The sequence below is a fragment of the Dipodomys ordii genome, unplaced genomic scaffold (genome assembly GCF_000151885.1).
Source record: "Dipodomys ordii isolate 6190 unplaced genomic scaffold, Dord_2.0 Scaffold74, whole genome shotgun sequence".
Classification (NCBI taxonomy): domain Eukaryota; kingdom Metazoa; phylum Chordata; class Mammalia; order Rodentia; family Heteromyidae; genus Dipodomys; species Dipodomys ordii.
This window is the reverse complement of record NW_012267290.1, coordinates 2,315,391-2,333,904: the sequence shown is the minus strand read 5'-3', so window position 1 is coordinate 2,333,904 and position 18,514 is coordinate 2,315,391. Positions and strand designations below refer to the sequence as shown.

The 18,514-nt window shown below is 40.0% G+C and overlaps 2 protein-coding genes across 2 annotated transcripts in view; both read right to left on the bottom strand.

The window, feature by feature from the left end:
- LOC105991549 (L-threonine 3-dehydrogenase, mitochondrial-like) overlaps positions 1 to 3,141 on the bottom strand; it is a 17,804-nt gene extending 14,663 nt beyond the window's left edge. Inside the window, exons 1-2 of the mRNA XM_013024202.1 lie at positions 2,981 to 3,141; positions 469 to 648 (exon numbers count right to left, since the gene is read on the bottom strand). Coding sequence (XP_012879656.1) covers positions 469 to 648; positions 2,981 to 3,141 — 341 coding nt within the window. The remainder of the gene's footprint in view (positions 1 to 468; positions 649 to 2,980) is intronic.
- A 3,013-nt stretch (positions 3,142 to 6,154) lies between these two features.
- Mtmr9 (myotubularin related protein 9) overlaps positions 6,155 to 18,514 on the bottom strand; it is a 26,303-nt gene continuing 13,943 nt past the window's right edge. Inside the window, exons 4-10 of the mRNA XM_013024248.1 lie at positions 17,853 to 18,026; positions 16,411 to 16,628; positions 14,477 to 14,638; positions 13,201 to 13,342; positions 11,165 to 11,385; positions 9,485 to 9,636; positions 6,155 to 6,864 (exon numbers count right to left, since the gene is read on the bottom strand). Of these exons, the coding sequence (XP_012879702.1) occupies positions 6,701 to 6,864; positions 9,485 to 9,636; positions 11,165 to 11,385; positions 13,201 to 13,342; positions 14,477 to 14,638; positions 16,411 to 16,628; positions 17,853 to 18,026 (1,233 nt within the window). The 3' untranslated portion in view covers positions 6,155 to 6,700. The remainder of the gene's footprint in view (positions 6,865 to 9,484; positions 9,637 to 11,164; positions 11,386 to 13,200; positions 13,343 to 14,476; positions 14,639 to 16,410; positions 16,629 to 17,852; positions 18,027 to 18,514) is intronic.

Genomic DNA, 18,514 nt, shown 5'->3' with positions numbered 1-18,514 from the left:
CCGAGGTGGGGGCGGCGCCGGAGGTCCGTTAAGCCCCCCGCGCCCAGGCCGGACGAGGGTGGGTCGATGGACCAACGCGGGGCGCAGGGCGGCCCCGGCCTTGCCCTCTCCCCCAGGCAGTCTGGGGTCCGACCCTCCTTCCTTCTTCTTGAGGCCCGTCCGGCCCCCAAAGGCCGTGGCTCCCCACCCGCTTAGGCCTCTCCAACCCCGAGTCTGTAGCTGGGGGCTTCCTGTCTCCAGGGTGGTTTGGCTCTCAGATTCGTGCAAATTGATGTAAAAGGACGGAAGGGGAGAGAAGGAAGGGAAGGGAAATTTCCGTTAATAAATGCAAGGGGACCCTGAATTGTGGTGCCTACAGGCAGGAGAGCTGATGGGGGCTGTTTGCCTGATCTTGAAGCATTTCTCCCAAAATGTTTATGGATAGCAAGAGAAAAGGAGCCATGTCCCATGGACGTTACAGGCCATCACCTTAGCCAGGTGCCCGGTTTGCCTGTGACCTCATTTCGCATGTGATGGCTGACCTTGGTGCTTGCCACACCACCCCAATCTGGAGGGAACATCCCAAACCGCACAGACCTGTTCTGCAAGGTAACTGACCGGTACCGGAGATCATGGACCGGGGCGCGAGGTAGGCGCTGCCACAGCTTGCTTAAACAAGAGGAGACAATGATTAGTGGGACAACTGGTGAGTAAAACTCGTACTTCAGATCAGATGGCTGCAATGTTCCTTTCTTTACCCTCGTTTTGAGAGCAAGACATTGATGCCAGGAAATCTGGGGAAGGATGTGAACACTGTGGCTGAGATGAAGGCATTATGGTGGGACTTAATAAAGAAGTCTAAGGAAAAAAGGCAAAGCAATTAACAAACACAGGAATTAAAGTGAGATGATACTGCTTTAGGCCAACTGGTGCTAGACAAAAAGTATCTTCATTCTACGGTCAATATTGTCTTGAATTTGAGTCGTTAACAGTATTTTGATTTAGTTCTTCATCATTGTATTGGGTGTTACAGGTTTTGTTTCTTGTAAGCTTTTTTTGGTCAGTTGTGGGGCTTGAATCAGGACCTGGGTGCTGTCCCTGAACTCTTTCGCTCAAGCCTAGCACTCTACCACTTTGAACCACAACACCGCTTATGGTTTTCCGGTGGTTAAAATTAGAGGTAAGAATCTCATGGACTTTCCTGCCCAGGCTGGCTTCAAACCACTATCCTCAGAACTCAGCCTCCCAAGTAGCTAGAATTACAGACATGAGCCACTAGCGCCCAGTTGTTTCTTGTAAACTTTACAGTAAGTCAGTACCTACAAAGTTTATTTTTATTGGGATTGTGTTGAATCTGTTGGCAAGAACTGACATTTTCTTTTTGGGGGGGGGCGGGGAGGGGTCCGGTCGTGGGCCTGAACTCTGGGCCTGGGCCCTGTCCCTCAGCTCTTCAGCTCAAGGCTAACACTGTACTACTTGAGCCACAGCGCCACTTCTGGCTTTTTTCTTTTTGCTTATGTGGTACCGAGGAATCGAACCCATGGCCTCAGGCAAGCAAGGCAAGCGCTCTACCACTGAGCCACCTTCCCAGCCCCAAGAACTGACATTTTCTGATACTATCTTCCCATCACCCATAAATATGAAGCATTTCTTCATCTGTCTAGTTTTTGTTCATTTCTTTTCCCTAGTTTTGTAGTTTTCTTCATAAAAATTATATTCCTATGTTGGTATTTATATCAAAACATTGCATTTGTGGAAATGACATTGTTTGTGCCCTCCACCCCACACTGATGCTGTGTTCTCAACAGATCATTATCAAGAGCACATGATTTATTCCTAGTGATGTTAAACTTCTGCTTGGATAAGGTGATATGTACTGGGTTCCTTTGCTGTAAGATTCCTATTTTCCCCTTTGTATTAAGTAAATACTTTGTGGGAAGATAGTTCAAGACAAGTACTCTGTTCCTGCACAAACTTTCATGTCCTAGTTTTGCCATTCACTGGCAATACTGCCTAAACCAGTTATTACATGATTCACTGAATAACCTTCTAATTTCATCATCCTTTCCAAGTTTAGTAACAGACATTTTGCTCTAAAGTTCTCCCTTTTCTCTCACTGATTTGTAATTAATATGCACATTCATCAATAGTATGTACAATACATACTCCCGAGTCTTGGGAAATACCTTTTAAGTATCTAAGAGGAAAGGGTCCTGAGGGGTAGTTTGCCTGCCCATATTTCAGCACATGCACGGTGTTGAAGAAAATGTGGGAAATGTTTTCAATCATCCAATTTAGGTATGTGGGAGATTACTGTATTACTTTGCAATCTTTTTTCAAGTCTCAACTTTTAAGTAAGCAGTTTAATTGCAACACTATTAAACTTCACAAACATGTTAAAATTATAATTAGACTACAGATTTATCAGTGTTCAAATATTTTATTACCACTGTCTATAGAGATTAACACTAGTATCTCTGAAACAAGACACAGGAGACTACCACACACAAATATTATACACTAAGAACAGTATCACATTTGACCCATCTCAATTCAGTAAACCAGGCTTGACAAACCAGTCAACTCAAGAAGTCTAATTCCAATTACAGGACACACTACTTTGTGAATGTTACAAATAATATTCAAATATATACAGACAAAGTTCAGAAATTTTCCCTAAGACCACCTGTATGTACACACACACACACACACACACACCGACAGGTTTACAATATAAAAACCTGTACTTTACAGCACTCTTGAGGTTTCAGCAAAGCATATGTTATAGACACATTTGCCATACAATTTTACTAAGGTAAGAATAATCCACTTACATCCAAGAGTCACATTCAAATATATCAAGAATACAATCCAGATACCTGGCTACTGAAGAATGCATACTCTTTTTCTTATAAACTAAGTTTCGTAAGTGCAGTATTTTTAGTGTAGATTTTTAGTGTAGAATCAATGGGATTTAGAAAAGATCTCTGTGGTAATTCACCTCTGCCGTGGTGTGTTCATTTGAAAAGTGAAGTCAATGCCTGCTTGACAGATGCAGGCAGGGTTGTACAACTTGGTCTTCTTACGAATCATAGTTAAATCTTTAAACTTGTGGACTGGTTCTAAACCATCAGGATGATTAGTGTCTGCAGCGAGCTCCATGACCTTTTACTGCATAGCACAAACTGCTGCTCTGAAGTGTTGTTCAGAGACAGGACAAGAGCTTGCTTGCTTTTTTTTTTTTTTTGGTCTTAGCAAGACATTAAGTTTCTTGAACAGGAACTTAGTTAACAAATTCAGAACTCTTAAAGCCTTCTCCTGGATTTCAGAGCACCTATTCTGGGACAAGGTTTAAAGCAAGAAGATGCTGTAGACCATGGAGTATAAAGGCTCAGTGGAAGTAGAAGGTGATTTATTCAAGGAAACAAAATTTAGCAGATTCTAGGAAAGAAATACAGCATTTCATATCATCTAAGAATAAAGAAGTCAGTCTTTCAATGTATTTTGTTAAGATGGTAAATGTTTTAAGAAGCATAAAAATACTATCTGGTAATAACTTAAAATTGCAGCCCTGGAGGAGAATGTTTTCTTCATAGGAAAGAATAAGCAAGGACTATGCTGTCGTGAGGTATGCATGAACCCATACTGGACATCCTGAAAAACTAAACTCCTCAGTGAAGTTCCAAGCTTCCAGAACAGTGCCCATCCTCCACCCAGGAATGCTGTTCTAATGCAGAATTGAAGAAGTATCCTCCTGTAGCTGTCATCTGCTAAACCTAGAGAAGGCAAACTCAGCTTTGACTCAGGCTCAAATCCGACAGCCAGTGGGCTGGAGGACCTATGAGGACCCACAAGGACAGCCGCTGTTCCTGATGCCAGGTAGCTACAGAGGACTGTCTCGCTGCAGATTCTTCAAATGCTGCAAGATGTCACTCCCACTTTTCACTTTAAGGGACTAAGCAACTGGCCAGATCTTTTTCTAGGATACTAACTTTTTACTTAATAGAAATCAAATCCCGACTGAATCAAAGTCTAACCCCCACTAAACTTCATCTTTTTTAAACGAAAAGCAGTGAGTCTTCAATCCTCTCTCTGGGATCTTTCAATGAATGTCAACCATTGTTTTTCCAAGTTTGTTCAAAACACTCTAAAATCTTGTTTAGACAGCCTAATTCTTCCTAGAAATAAAATAAATTTATGTTGTTTTAAATCTATTGGATTTCACTATTCTTTTCATTCCATTTAATAAAGTTTTGACCAAATATTTACTGAAAAGGTCTGCCACCAAGTTTTAGGGTTCTTAGATAAGCAACTGTGTTCCTCTGATTAAAACAAAAAAACAAATCCAAAAATGTATTAATTTAAATCTAAAAGTCCTGTATTGTTGACAAAAAGAAAATGATTTTAAATTAGTCCTTGTGGGGACAACTCTATGGACCATCCTTCATATAAAAGCCATCATCCTCTACTCCAAATCCAGGGGTGGCGACAAACACACATGGAGTTGATCTTTATCCCAGGCTGTCTTCATTAAATGTTATCAGAGATAATCATCAAAGGCAACTTCACCAAATAAAATACTTAACAAGTATCTTTCCATGAATGCATTTTATTTTTCTCAAATGATGAAAGGTGATTGAAGCCCTCTTTAAATGGCATTGATAATGTACTTATTTTGGATAGAGTCCTTAAGATTGAGGATCCTAATACTTACATTATTAAATGACCTTTTAAAATGTGCAGATATCAAAGTTTGTTTTCATAGCTTCCAAACACACCTGAAATTTAGATAATCCCTTAAATTAACTCTAAAATGTAAAAATGTCAAAACAGTGATGACAGCTGTCTCAACAATAAAGAAAACCTGGAATACTATGGAGTTCTTGTCTCTGGCTCACATACCCAGTGTTCATTAGGAAGAGGTATAGAAGTACCTGATGGGATCTGACTTCTCCATGATGAAGTCTAATGAAACCTCCCTGCAAAGGCTCCATCCACAGAAGCATAGAGTTGATGATATAAGCAGTACGGGCTCACTTTTAAAGAATCGCCTAGGAAAAAAATCTCAACATAGTTTTATTTGGTGAGAAGCAAAGGGCTCCTTTATATGTAGCCTTCAGTCAAAGGTGGGAGAAGATTAAAAACGGGTCAGGCATACCAGCTGACAAGGCAATTCTTAGGAGCCATTTCTAAAAAGGAAGGCTAGTTCTTTTTTTTCCAAACCAAGATGGATATTTCACCCAACACAGAGGTATCAACAGCAAAATACAACATCTCTTATACTCCCCTTTACTTAAGCTTTTTGGTGAGAATCTAACTTCAGCCAAGAAACTAAATCAAGAATAAAACCAAGCTTAGTGAAGAAAGGCAAATTAACTAGAACAATCTGTATGGATGGTTGCTGCCTTTCCTGTGTTTCCTAAAGGAAGGAGAAAAAAATGGCAAGTGGGCAAAGAAGATGGAGAGCACTTCCCAAAGCTTCTGACTAGGACCCCAGGTTATGCTAGAATGGAGTTTTAATACATTTTTACCTCTATAAGTTACATTTTTACCTCTAAAGTAGGGTCCAATCTGTTATTATAAACTGAGATGGTTATACACAGAGTGGAACTTGTATTAAAGATTATTCTTCAACTGTCCTTTTAAAAGAGAACTACCAGAACAGATAGTGTTGGTTAAAATGAGCAGTGCCACAAGATAAAAGCATACTTGGAAAATACTGAACCGCAAACATGGAGAGCATAGGCATAAACGAGCAGATCACAAATGTAGCCATTGCCCTTTAACTCAGAGACAGCTGAAACGTTTCTCAAGTTCAGAACCTAGAGTGGCATCATATTCACAAACTTCCCCTTGAGATAGATTATGTTTGCCTAATACATACAGGACAAAGCGGCACAGTTGATATAAATATTCAAATGGCTCAAGCAAACAAGGTTAAACTTAGTGTTAGTAGGCTCTTAGAATACTTAATAAAACAAGACACACAACGCCATATATAATATAAACCAGTGCAATAAGAACTTTAGACAAGGGCAGTGCATCTCTGGTTTAAGAAAACCATATTTACAGTTTAATTATAACAAACTAACACTATTTGAAGTCAAAACCTGAAAAACCAATTCCTATTTTAATTCTATATTGCACATACTTTTAGTGTCTATTCGTAACATACATTTGTTATCCTGTAGGAAGGATTTCCCGTGAATAACTATTCTAATTTTCCTTTCTTGACAAGACAGAACAAGAATGAATTCAGCTTTGTCAGTCCAAAACTGTTTTAAAGAGAACAGTTGTTTTATATGGCAAAGATAATAGAAGTAGCATGTTAAAGACAAAATTCTTGGTTTATCAATCATTTTAGTTTTGAAAAACACTTCTCTACTCAGTGCCTGAAAGCCTGACCCATCACCAAATATTCCCTAAATAGATGATCTGTGCCTGGGCCTACTTGAGTACTGAATACTCAGGGGACACAGGACTAAGTGGCCACCAGTGTCACTCCCAAGGAAAGGACCAGCACCTCCTTCCTTCTCCTAAAGCAAAAGGTCTCACAGGCCACAGAAACCGGATTTGATTGCAGGGACCCTCATTCCACGGCATTAGAGGATCCCATTTCCAAAGCCGGTCAAGGTTAGTGTGTACAAGTAAATGGAAGGGCAAACAGAAAGAGAGGTAAGCTCAGGCTGGAGAAGGTCCTCATGGTGTATGGGAACATCCTTCAAGGACTCTCACAAAGTCCATCTTCCGTTTCTAGTTCGGCCAACTGCCTCCTCAGGAGATTGACTTTTGCTTGTAATTCCTTATTATAGTCAATGATGTTAACCATTTCTTCATATGCTTCATCCAGATACTTAGAGGATCTGTTCCAACGGAGGAAAAGTCCTATGGAATCCATGAGTGAAAAACAGAAGGGAGAAAGATACATTCAATGTACCAACATATTATACATTTTCCCCTTTTCAAAACCCATATTGATTTTTTGTATGTGATTGTGGGGGAAAGAATTTAGGGTCTCACACATGCTCCATAAGAACTCTATTACTGAGCTTTATACCAAGCTTACCCCAAAGACATGATCCTCCTGCCTCAGCATCTCAAGTACCTAGGATTACAGGCATGAACCACCACACCCACCTCACATTTTATTTTATTATACTCTAAAAGATTCAGGGATTTGGAAGGACTGAAAGAAACCAATTAAATACAGGATCCAAGAACTTTATATACATGCTTATTAATTACCACATATAGAAAAGTACTGTTTTGTGATATACTCAGGAAACGAAGCTGATAATTCATAGTGTTATAAACTTCCCAGTTTCCCAACAGCGATCATTTGTTTTTACAATTGCATAACTATGCTTGTAGGACCCCAGGTCTTACATGTCTGAGAAAGTGAGTAGCGGTAAAAGCAGAAGCCACACAGGAGTGTGTGCATGTGCTTCCCCCCCCCCATTGTTTTTAAGGCAGTTTTCTAGTTCTGCAGACAACTGAAGCTTTCAATTAGTATTTTCCTTCTGTTATGGTCTCATGGGATCCATGGGATGCCCCATGGATAAGAAAATGCTCAGGTGCTCAAGTCCCTTATACAAATCACACATCTACACACACCCCTCCTAAATTATACATAATCTCCACATTACTTATCATTCCGAATACAATGTAAATGTTATAAAAATAGTTGCTATGCTATATTGAGAATGACAATGTATTTTTAATTTTTTTGACCCACAGTTGGTTGAATCTATGTATGTGGAACCTACAGATAGTGAATCAATAGTGTAAAGATCAAGCAGCCCATCCTGTTTCTTCTATTACATGCTTATTCTATTCTTTTTCTTCAATATAGAAACCACTTTTGATACCTAGTGATAATGTAAATATAAATAATAGCCTTATACTATATTATACACACACACATACATACACACACACACACCAATCATAGGGTTTAACCTACTATAGAATTTCCTGGCCTTAGACTGAGCAAGTAAAAAATATAACCTATTCTATAATCCTATTCTTCATGAAGCAATAGGAATTTTCCATAAAATAAGATTTCCTTCTTTCACTTAATCTCTAATTCCCAGTGAGGTCTGATAAATTAGTTAAATAAAAAAATAGTTAAATCATACAACAGACCAACCAACTAACATTTCTCCTGGATGGCCTCTACTTTTCAGTGATTAAACATGGCAGTGGGTTTTAGGTAGACTGTCCCAGAGGTTTAAATAGGAGTAAATCTGCTCAGTCATTTAAGAGATTCCTATGACCTATAACAATCAACAGTAACTTAAGAGATTACTTACTATGACCTGTAACAATCAACAGTAACTTAGAAAGTTCCTCACAAAGAACTTCTCTTTGTGAAATCCTCCACGAAGTGGATACATGAAAACTCACACAAGAGAACCTACAGAGTTTGGGGGAAAGGGAGGGGGGAGCTCAACAGACAGGCATAGAAGCAGAAAACGAGGGGGAAAAGCAATCAATAGCCCATGCCAGGAAAAGCAAGACATCATGGCACATTCAGAGGAGAGGCAGAAACAGACTTAGAAGGCAAAACATGTTTCCTACAAAGAATGAATTGCAATTTCCACACATGGATTGCCCTTGACGGTAAAACATAGAATACCAAACATTTATAGTAATTTAATTTACCAAACAGCTACTATTCCTAAATCATAAAGGCATACATACTGTCCTTAAAAAGATTACAAAGAATAGTATTTTACAGCGTTTGTTTAATGAATGCTTAATATATTTTAAATAGATTTGGGCAATTTATTTTATTTATTTATTTTTTGTCGGTCATGGGGCCTGAACTCTGGGCCTGGGCGCTGTCCCTCAGCTCTTCAGCTTAAGGCTAGTGCTCTACTACTTGAGCCATAGCACCACTGCCAGCGTTTTCTGCTTATGTGGTGCTGAGGAATTGAACCCAGGGCCTCATGCATGCAAGGCAAGCACTCTACCACTGAGTCACCTTCCCAGCCCTGGGTAATTTTTTTAAAACAAGCTTTGCTATTTAAGACAGTAAGCTTCAGGAGTCTGGAAACCCTACTTTCAAGCATGGAAAACTCAGCATGATCGCTGTTCCCAGTGAGTGTCTAAAGCTTTATTCTGATGGTACTGTTTCCATTTAAAGAGTCTGACTGGAATGAACGGTCCTCAGATCATATGATGGCATTTAACACAAGAACCTAACTTTATGTCCACTTAAAAAAGGAAACAGGTGTTTCAAATTATTCATGTCCCAACTACTTACGTAACTCTCTTATGCTACATTTCTCTAAAGAGAACAGAAAAGAAAATCAACCAGAAGTGTCTAATCACTCCACGGGTGACTGAAAACAGAGTATGACCAGAGAAAGGACATGGAAGCAGGATCACATGCCCATGGAGAAAACAGTAACAGCCAGCTCACCATTTCCACATGCCCACAATGGCACATGCACCTGTGCAGCAGACAGAGCACACCTGAGAGGGAGGAAGAGGGAGTTACCTTCCCACAGCTGGAGACTTTGTGGGGCAACCGAAGGCCAGATGACAAGGTTGTTGGCTTCAAAGAGAGGATTGGTGAACTTACTCAGCTCACAGGGCCGATTGACCCAGGACCACAGAGACATTGTTTTCTGTTGTAGCTTCAATTTACATCTGCTCAAGAAAGAAAATAAAGCAGTTAATTTATAGTAACCACTGTCAAATGTACCTCTCAGCAGAATAGGTTCTTTATTCTGTTCAACAGAAAACAAGACTTTATGCTATAAAATAAAAATATTTGCCAGAAAATTCAAGCAGCACTGTAACTCTCAACAAGCTAGTAAGGACAAAACTAGAATCTGGGCTTATCAGGTTTGGTTTAATTGGAGATAAAAAGTCTCTCAGATTTGTCTCCCCAAGCTGGCCCCAAACTTCAATTCTCATACCTCAGCCTCCTGAATAGCTAGGATTCTAGGTATGACCCACTGGTGCTTAGCCTTGGCTTTCAAACTAGTCAAGATTCAACAAATCTAGACACTTGTGAAAAAGTTGCTTAAGTTTACTATTCAATTCGATGATGGCGATACCTACCAATGAGGCAAATCTTTCCTCTACCCAGAGGACACCCTGGTGATTGTACCCTAAAGAAAGATGGCTGGTTAAGCATCTTGAAACATCATTCTGATGCAAGAATCTTCTAATCTATACACCTGACAGCCTCTGGGCTGTGAAGTAAGACTGTCACTCAGGACCTGATGACAATTTCCAAGTATAACAATCATGTCTTTCAGTAGGAGCAGGAAGACCTGTCTCTAGGCCACCCTTTTGGTGGTCAACTGGCTGTGGGTCCTGGCACAAGTCACTTAACTTATCTGGTTCTGATTATCTTAATCAATAAAAAGAGAAGGAGGCCAAGTGCTGATGGCTCACATCTATAATCCTAGCTACTCAGGAGGCTGACACCTGAGGTGAGTACCAGCCTTGAGCAAAAAATTATGAGGGACAGCACCCAGGCCCTGAGTTTAAGTCCCAGACCAGAAAAAAACAAACAAACAAACAAACCAAAAACAGGGTGGGGGGAATGGGAGTAGAGTTGGATTATGTTAGACTTCTTCCAAAGGTAAGACATTTCTACATTCAAAATGACTGCTCAATTTACTCAAAGCTTTTAACCAGTAAATGAACCATTTTAAAATTGACCTAACAGATTGATTTTAATAGATTTAATCTAATAGATTAAAATTAGTCTAAAATATCCCTCATTTACATGTGATTACTATGTAATGTAATTACATACTAAGTCTAAACTTACAGTAAGTCTATATGAATGTTATGTAACACTTAACTGTAGCCTCTTTTTTCTGTTGTTGTTGGTCGTGAGGCTTGAACTCTCAACTTGGACACTGTCCCTGAGCTCATCAGCTCAAGGCGAGCACTCTACCACTTGAGCCACAGCACCACTTCCTGTTTTCTGGTGGCTGATTGGAGATAAGAGTCTCACGGACTTTCCTGCCTGGGATGGCTTTGAACCTCAGATCTTAGCCTCCTGAGTAGCTAGGATTACAGGCGTGAGCCACCGGCGCCTGGCTGTAGCATCTACCTTTTATATATAACATTCATATAGCCCTAAGTTCTCATTTTTCTTAGGAAGTGACTAAAACAACTAAAAGTGAAACTGACCCCATGTGAGCAGTGCACCCACCTTTCACTTTCACTGTTGCCCAGAAATGTTCCAAATTGTGATGCATAGGCATGTTCAAACAGCATGATGAGGAAGTGCTCATTAAATTCAAAGGAACATGGGAACTGACGGAGTATCTGCCACACACAGTCCAAGAAGAGAAGAAACACAGGTGCCTCCCACTTCTGCTTACTGTTGCAATAGGCAGACTGTGCACAACGCTGAAGGAATGGGTGACCAGCCTGGGGCAAGAGAAATGGGGTAAGCCCACATTACAGCACCATTTCACACAGTTAGGGTGACTCTAAATCTTCTTAGGTCTGTAAAATTTGGAACCAAGTCAAAGAATATAAATTCTTGAGTACAAAACCAAGGAAAAGCACAAGGATCACATCTGTCCACCTGAAATACTGTCAGTTACACAGAAAGCTATGTAGGCCTCAACACTAAATGGAGACAGATGTGGAACTCTAAAAAAGTTTACAGTCAGCTTAAACACTGAATTTTTAGCTATATTTGGGAAAAGTTATTGTCTAGAAGATCTCTTAATGAATACTGTAGTTGTACAGAGATAAAGCTGTCCTTACCCTCTTCTCTGAAAAAGAACTGTAAGAGTCTATCATCTATTGCTCTTAGTAAAAGTAAGACTCATTAGCCTGCCTGCTTAGACCCCAAGTATTGACCTCACCTGAAATCACATTGCTCTAGACATCTCACAGTCCTGCTGTCTTTCCTGCCTTATACTTATCTGACAATGAAAATTCCAGTGACTGATGGGACCTGGATACCCATTAAAATGACAAATACAAATTAAGTAAAGCACATGCACTTGCTTTTTTACTACACACCATGGATATGTATTGAAACAGACGTCCACCAAACATGGAAAGTAAATTCAGGACCATCTGCCTTAAACAGATAAAAGTTGGCTATGAGGCAGGATGAGACAGGGCCTTCGTACCAGCATCAATGCATAATACATATGCACTGCAACTCGAAGGATTAGAATCCTTGTACATCAGAGACATATCCACTTTCTCTCTCTCTCTCTCTCTCTCTCTATATATATATATGTATCTACTTTCAATCTCAATTATTAAATTCATACAGCATAATTACAAGACCTTTATCCTAGAGGTCTTCAAGCACTGTATTACACCACTGTGCTGTGTTCTATTGAGAAACATTAGTAGACAGCATGGCTCTCTGACCTTAAAGAAATCATTTTTGGGGCATCTAGCTCAGGAATTAGGACATCTGTGGAGGAGCTTAAAGTCTCAAAACTTTGTGACAGCAAGGTCATTTAGCTGGATCTTACAGGACTCAGATTTTAGCTGGCTAGAGAAGAGGGCAGGAGGGAACAAGATAGGCAAAATGCAAAAGGTGCTAAAGTACAAGCCATGCACTCCTTTCCCTACTGTTTTGTTATCTCTACCAGGACTCAGCTTCTGAGCTATCAGCCTGTTTTTTACATTTTTTTTTGTATTTTCCCTGTACATAACAAAATTTAGGTTGAGTATCAAATGTCTAACATGTGTGAACCCACCTTAAGTGCTCTAGATTTCATATTTTGGATATTCGCACATACATAATCAATTATCTTAGGATGGACCATGAGACTAAACACAGAACTCATGTATATGTAACAGATACCTATATACATAGTCTAAAAGTGATGTTATGCAGTATTTTTACTGCACCTGCATTTTAACTGCATTGTGCCACATGAGGTAAGACATTGACACTCAAAGTTGCAGATTTTAGAACATTTTGGATATTGCAGAAAAGGGATGATAACGGCTCACAAGTCTGTTGTTGCTGCTGTTGTTGTCAAAGTGAATGAATGTGGCAACATGAGCAAGAATATAGGCAAAGAAAGACCTAGAAGAGATGTTACAGATTACAAGCACCTACAGACAGAAGGGAAAACAGGTTAGCTGGCCTACAAAAACTTAAACACACAATTTCAAAATTTCACTTATGCTGTCAGCTACCACAAATAAGGATTGCAACATCAATGATTAGCAGCTGCTCTTCTTATCAAATGCTTGGCCTACCTGTAGCCACTCCCTCTCTATCAGGGCTTCAAAGCCTCGGATGGTTCTGCTCCTAGGCTCCAAGATGATCTGGGCTAGTGAGGTCACCTGAAGTGTGGAGTCCGTCCCTTCTGTTCCATGAACCAGTACCGATGCTCCTTCCCTGACAGGTAAACAGAGTACAAATGAGGTATCCTGACAGGGACAAGTACTCTGTTAATACTTAGTATTTCATTCTTGTGCACTATGCTCTGTGTTATAGGGTTTCTAGTCTAAATAAGGAATTGAATAGATGAGAAGTCCTCTTGGGAAGAAAATAAGACTAGCGTAAAATCCCAAATGGCAATGGCAAGAATCCCATTAAATTATAAAAAATTTTAGACATTTCAGCTGAATCTTCTATCCCTACACAAAACTGAAAAGCAGTCCTTATCATAGAAGGCACTAACCTTTTCCTGCTTTAATGCTTAAAGCTGAGCAAAGCCTTTTCTCATCAAACCTATAAATATACATTAAGATTACTTCCTGACCTTGAATTCTACTTGACACCATTAGCTACCTATAGGGACACTTCCATAAACTGTAATAGATCTGGGAAACAAGTCCTAAACACAGTTTGAGATAGGTAGAAATGGGGATAAAACAAAAACAGGTAACTGTCAATCTAGGTACTACTGTCCTACGAGTCTTATAAGGTATCTGAGACACCACTATTCTAAAAAAAAGAAAGAAAGAAAAGAAAGAAAGAAAACTAAAGCTACATTCCTCCTCTCCCACACTATTTTTTATTTTTTTGGTCAGTCATGGTGCTTGAACTCTGGGCATGGGTGCTGTCCCTCAGCTCTTCAGCTCAAGGTTAGCGCTCTACCACTTGAGCCACAGCGCCACTTCTGGTTTTCTGGTGGTTAACTGGAGATAAAAGTCTCATGGACTTTCCTGCCTGGACTGGCTCTGCACCTGAGATCTCAGCTTCCTGAGTAACTAGGATTATAGGGATGAGCCACTGGTACCGGGCAAAGGATATTTTTAAAAATGGTTTTTAGTACTTTTAAAATGGTGTCATAAGACCTGTATATGTACGTGGCTCACATTCATTCAATGAGAATTATCTATTAAATACCAAATACTATATACAGTAGTAACTGAATAGTTTTACCTCTTACATAGAAATTTATAAGATGATATGAATATTAGATATAGATCAGGAACAAATTTAATACTCTGTAAACATATATGTGGATAAAAACCAAGGGTTTATCAGTGCATGCCCAGTTCAGGGAGGCTGAAATGACATTACCTGTCAATACACTGAGCTGCTAGACAGGCAGTTGTCAGAATCTCTTTGATATGAGTTAGCCAGTTGGAAGCCTCCAACTTACTGAGCCATCGGTCCATGTTATGCGTTTGGTCATTACAAGCTTCCATCAGTTTGATTAAACTCTCTTGAAGAATGTGATATCTTTTAAAAATAAGAAAAAATACAAAGGAGGGAAAAAAGATGAAATAGAATGATGAAAGACTACACCAAAAGTTCATCCTCCAATATATCCAACACAAAAAAAAGTAGCTCAAAATATTGTCATATGAGGATTTTGAAGACTTAAACATGAACAGATGAGACAGTGCACAGAGTTAGGCCATCTGATAGGAGAGGGCTGGGAAGGGCCATTTGGTGACTGGTCACATGACATTACCACTTGCATCTCCAATCTACTTCTATCCCCCACACTGCTCTAGCACTCATCCTGAGCCTAAAGCAGTTTCCCCAAACCAGCACAGATTCTTTTTAGCTTTGAATCTCACCAACCCCCAAGGAGCACTGACAACGCTTTCACTTAATGTCAAACAAGAGCCTTTATAGGTCATAATCATCTCAACAGATACAGAAAAAGCATTCAACTTCCATTCATGATAATAACTCCATAAACGGGCTGGGAAGGTGGCTTAGTGGTAGAGCGCTTGCCTTGCATGCATGAGGCCCTGGGTTCAATTCCTCAGCACCACATAAGCAGAAAAAGCTGGAAGTGACGCTGTGGCTCAAGTAGAGCACTAGCCTTGAGCTGAAGAGCTGAGGGACAGCGCCCAGGCCGAGAGTTCAGGCCCCATGACCGACTCCCCCAAAAAAACAAAAAAACAAAACTCTAAACAGCTGGGCACTTTTGGCTCATGCCTATAATCCTAGCTACTCAGGAGGCTGAGATCTGAGAATCGAGGTTCAAAGTCAGCCCAGGCAGGAAAGTCCATAAGACTCTTATCACCAATAAACCACTCAGTAAACTGGAAGTGGCACTGGGGCTCAAGTGATAGAGTGCTCGCCTTGAGCTGAAGAGCTGAAGGACAGCGCCCAGGCCCAGAGTTCAAGCCCCACAATCTAAAACAAAACAAAACAAAAACTCTAAACAAATTAGGTATGAGAAGAATGTTCATCAATACATTAAAGGCCAAAAACAGAAAACTGATGCTCACACCTATAATCCTTGCTACTCAGGAGGCTGAAATCTGAGGACTGTGGTTCCAAGTCAACCTAGGCAGGAAAGTCTGTGAGACTCTTATCCCCAATTAACCTCCAGAAAACTGGAAGTGGTGCTGTGTCTCAAAGTGGTAGAACACTAGCCTTGAACAAAAGAGCTCAGGGACAGCATCCACACCCTGAATTCAAGCCCCACAACCAAAAAAATCCACAAACACATGCGTGCTCACGTACACACACACACACACACACACACACACACACACCACCTAATCTCACTCATCTCTAGACTCTATAAAAAGGCAAACTCATGGAAGCAAAGTAGAATGACAGTAACCAGGTATGGAGGGGAAGACACAGAGGAAGGGAGATGTTGATCAACAGCTTGGGTCAGACAGGAGAAGTTCTGGAGATGTATTGTACAATATGCCAAGTACAGTTGGTCATACTTTATTGTATATGTGACAGCACCTCAGAAGGCAGACCTTAAATGTTCTCATCACAGAAAAATAAACCTGAGGTGATAAACTAGATTGATCTAAACGTTTCACAATGCATAACTATAACAAAATAGCACAAAATACATAGAATTTTTGTCAAACCTGAATCCCGCCAAACAAAACTCATAATTGTCCAGTCAATTATGGGCTCTAAATTAGCAAGTAAATTCCACTTGAGTACTTGTAATTTCTGAGTAGCTCAGGGGTTAGCCACTCCAATTAGTGTGCAGTAGGAGTTGTCTCTGTCTCCACAATCTTTACCTTTCAATGGACTTATGAATCCGCCTCCACTGGGGATAATGAGCTTCTTGTTCAAAGCCGCCTCCTTTGGCTCTAGCTTGCTGTGCTACATGTAGAGATCGGGTGTCAATGACGTAGCCTCGCTTTCCTGCCCGGAGAGTAGCGTTTATCAGCTTCTCATCCTCCTTACACCTTCTCCCACTGGTACCAGTAAGAGGTTGACCACATCTCATAATTACCTAGAAGCACAATAAGCTGAGAATTAGTAACAGTTGCTTTTAAGATCGTTAAAACAGAGAGGAAGTAGCTTTATTAGGAGTGTCTCACAGGATTTGGAGATGTGACTTTACTGATAAGAGTGCTAGCCAATGAGCAAAAGCATCAGGTACCCTGAATTTGAATCTCAGTCTTGAACCAAAAAAAAAAAAGCAAATCAAAAAAGTGTCTCACAAACATTCTTGCATTGGGGGGGGGATAGATTTCATGGAAAAAGAAAGAAACAACTGCATGTATTGACAGTAGTTAATATGTGTAAAAACGATAAACTTTGTACTTTCACATAATTTTTCTTTCTACTACCTCAAAATATATTCACAATTAAATCACCTCTTTAAGACCAAATATTACAATTTAATGACTTGAACACCCATAAGACTTGGCCCTGTAATGAAGTAATTAAGTCATTAATGGCCCATTAGTCAATAAGCCTTGACTTTACAGAAAAGTGAAATATCCCACCCTAATAAACTGTATACTTTTGGATCTATGGGTATGGCTCTCTTTCTACCTCCTTTCTCTCTCTCTGTTTACAATAGCAAATAGAAAATGCAAGCAGAAGCTTTTTAATCTGCTGTCCCTCTGCTCCCTTCTACCTACAAAAAAGGGAAACTGAGTGTCTGACTCCTGGTACACAAAGACAACCACAGATGGCTGGCTGACACCTGAGAGATTTCATCTGAATAGTAAGCCAACTCACCTTTTGAGAGCCTGAACATCACACTTCCCTAATGATCATGCTGCCTTTTGAGCCTTCACCCCTATACTTAGGCATATGATAAAATCTGTATGTTCTTTTTCCTCTTGTCTGTATATTATCTTTTTTTTTGGTAGACAAACATCAAACTTTCAGGGAAAGAATATAACACTTCCCTACAACCACACACACACACATACACACGCACGCACATGGCTGGCAGGTTTTGGCAAAAATTAGACAAATGGTACAACACAAAATAAAAATAAGTTTATGCACCATTCTTGTTTGGAGATCATTTTCAGTGTTTTGAAGGTTTCTTGTCTGTTATTTAGCCTCTAGAGGCCCTCAGACATCCTTTTTCAGTATTCCAGGAACTTCACCTTGGTATTGTCAGATTTGTACTTACAAACCACTGCTAAGTGCAGTTATATCTGACACCCTGAAGCCAACGCTTTCAGCAAATCAAGCAACAGTTAGGGACACTTACCATTCCATTTTTTTTATGATAATAGCTTAGTACTGGGAAACGCCCACCATGTCGAAATGTAGCCACCTTGCGAAGAGCGTCATCATCAATAGACTTGGGCACTATGACAATTGGTGGGTAAGAAGGACAGACAGCAAACTCTTTATTGACATAGCTTAGCCTCCATTCACTGGTCTGAAAAACATAACACATGTCAAAGCTAAATAAGCATCTTATTTCACAATATTATCAGAACAAGTTTAAAGGACCTCAGAAACCAACTTCCACTGATGAAGAAGCCACTGCTTGGTAATCTAATAAAAGGCCTCCCTCACTGCAAGATATCACTGTTCCTAGAAAGTTCTTTCTTCTAGCAAGCGGAAACTTGTGGCCTGTAACTTCCTCTATCAGTTTTTACTATCATTCCAGAGAACACAGCATAAGTTCCCCATTTCGTATGAAATCCCACCAAGGATTTAAAGACAATTCTTCCCTGTTAGTGTTCTCTTCTCCAGGTTAAGTATATTAAGTACATACAAGATGACTGAGGCCAACATAATTTCAAGAAATCTGTTATTTTCTGGGTACCACTAGTTTGTGAATGGTGCTCTTAAATTAAAATCGCACCCACAAAGCCGGGCGCTGGTGGCTCACGCCTGTAATCCTAGCTACTCAGGAGGCTG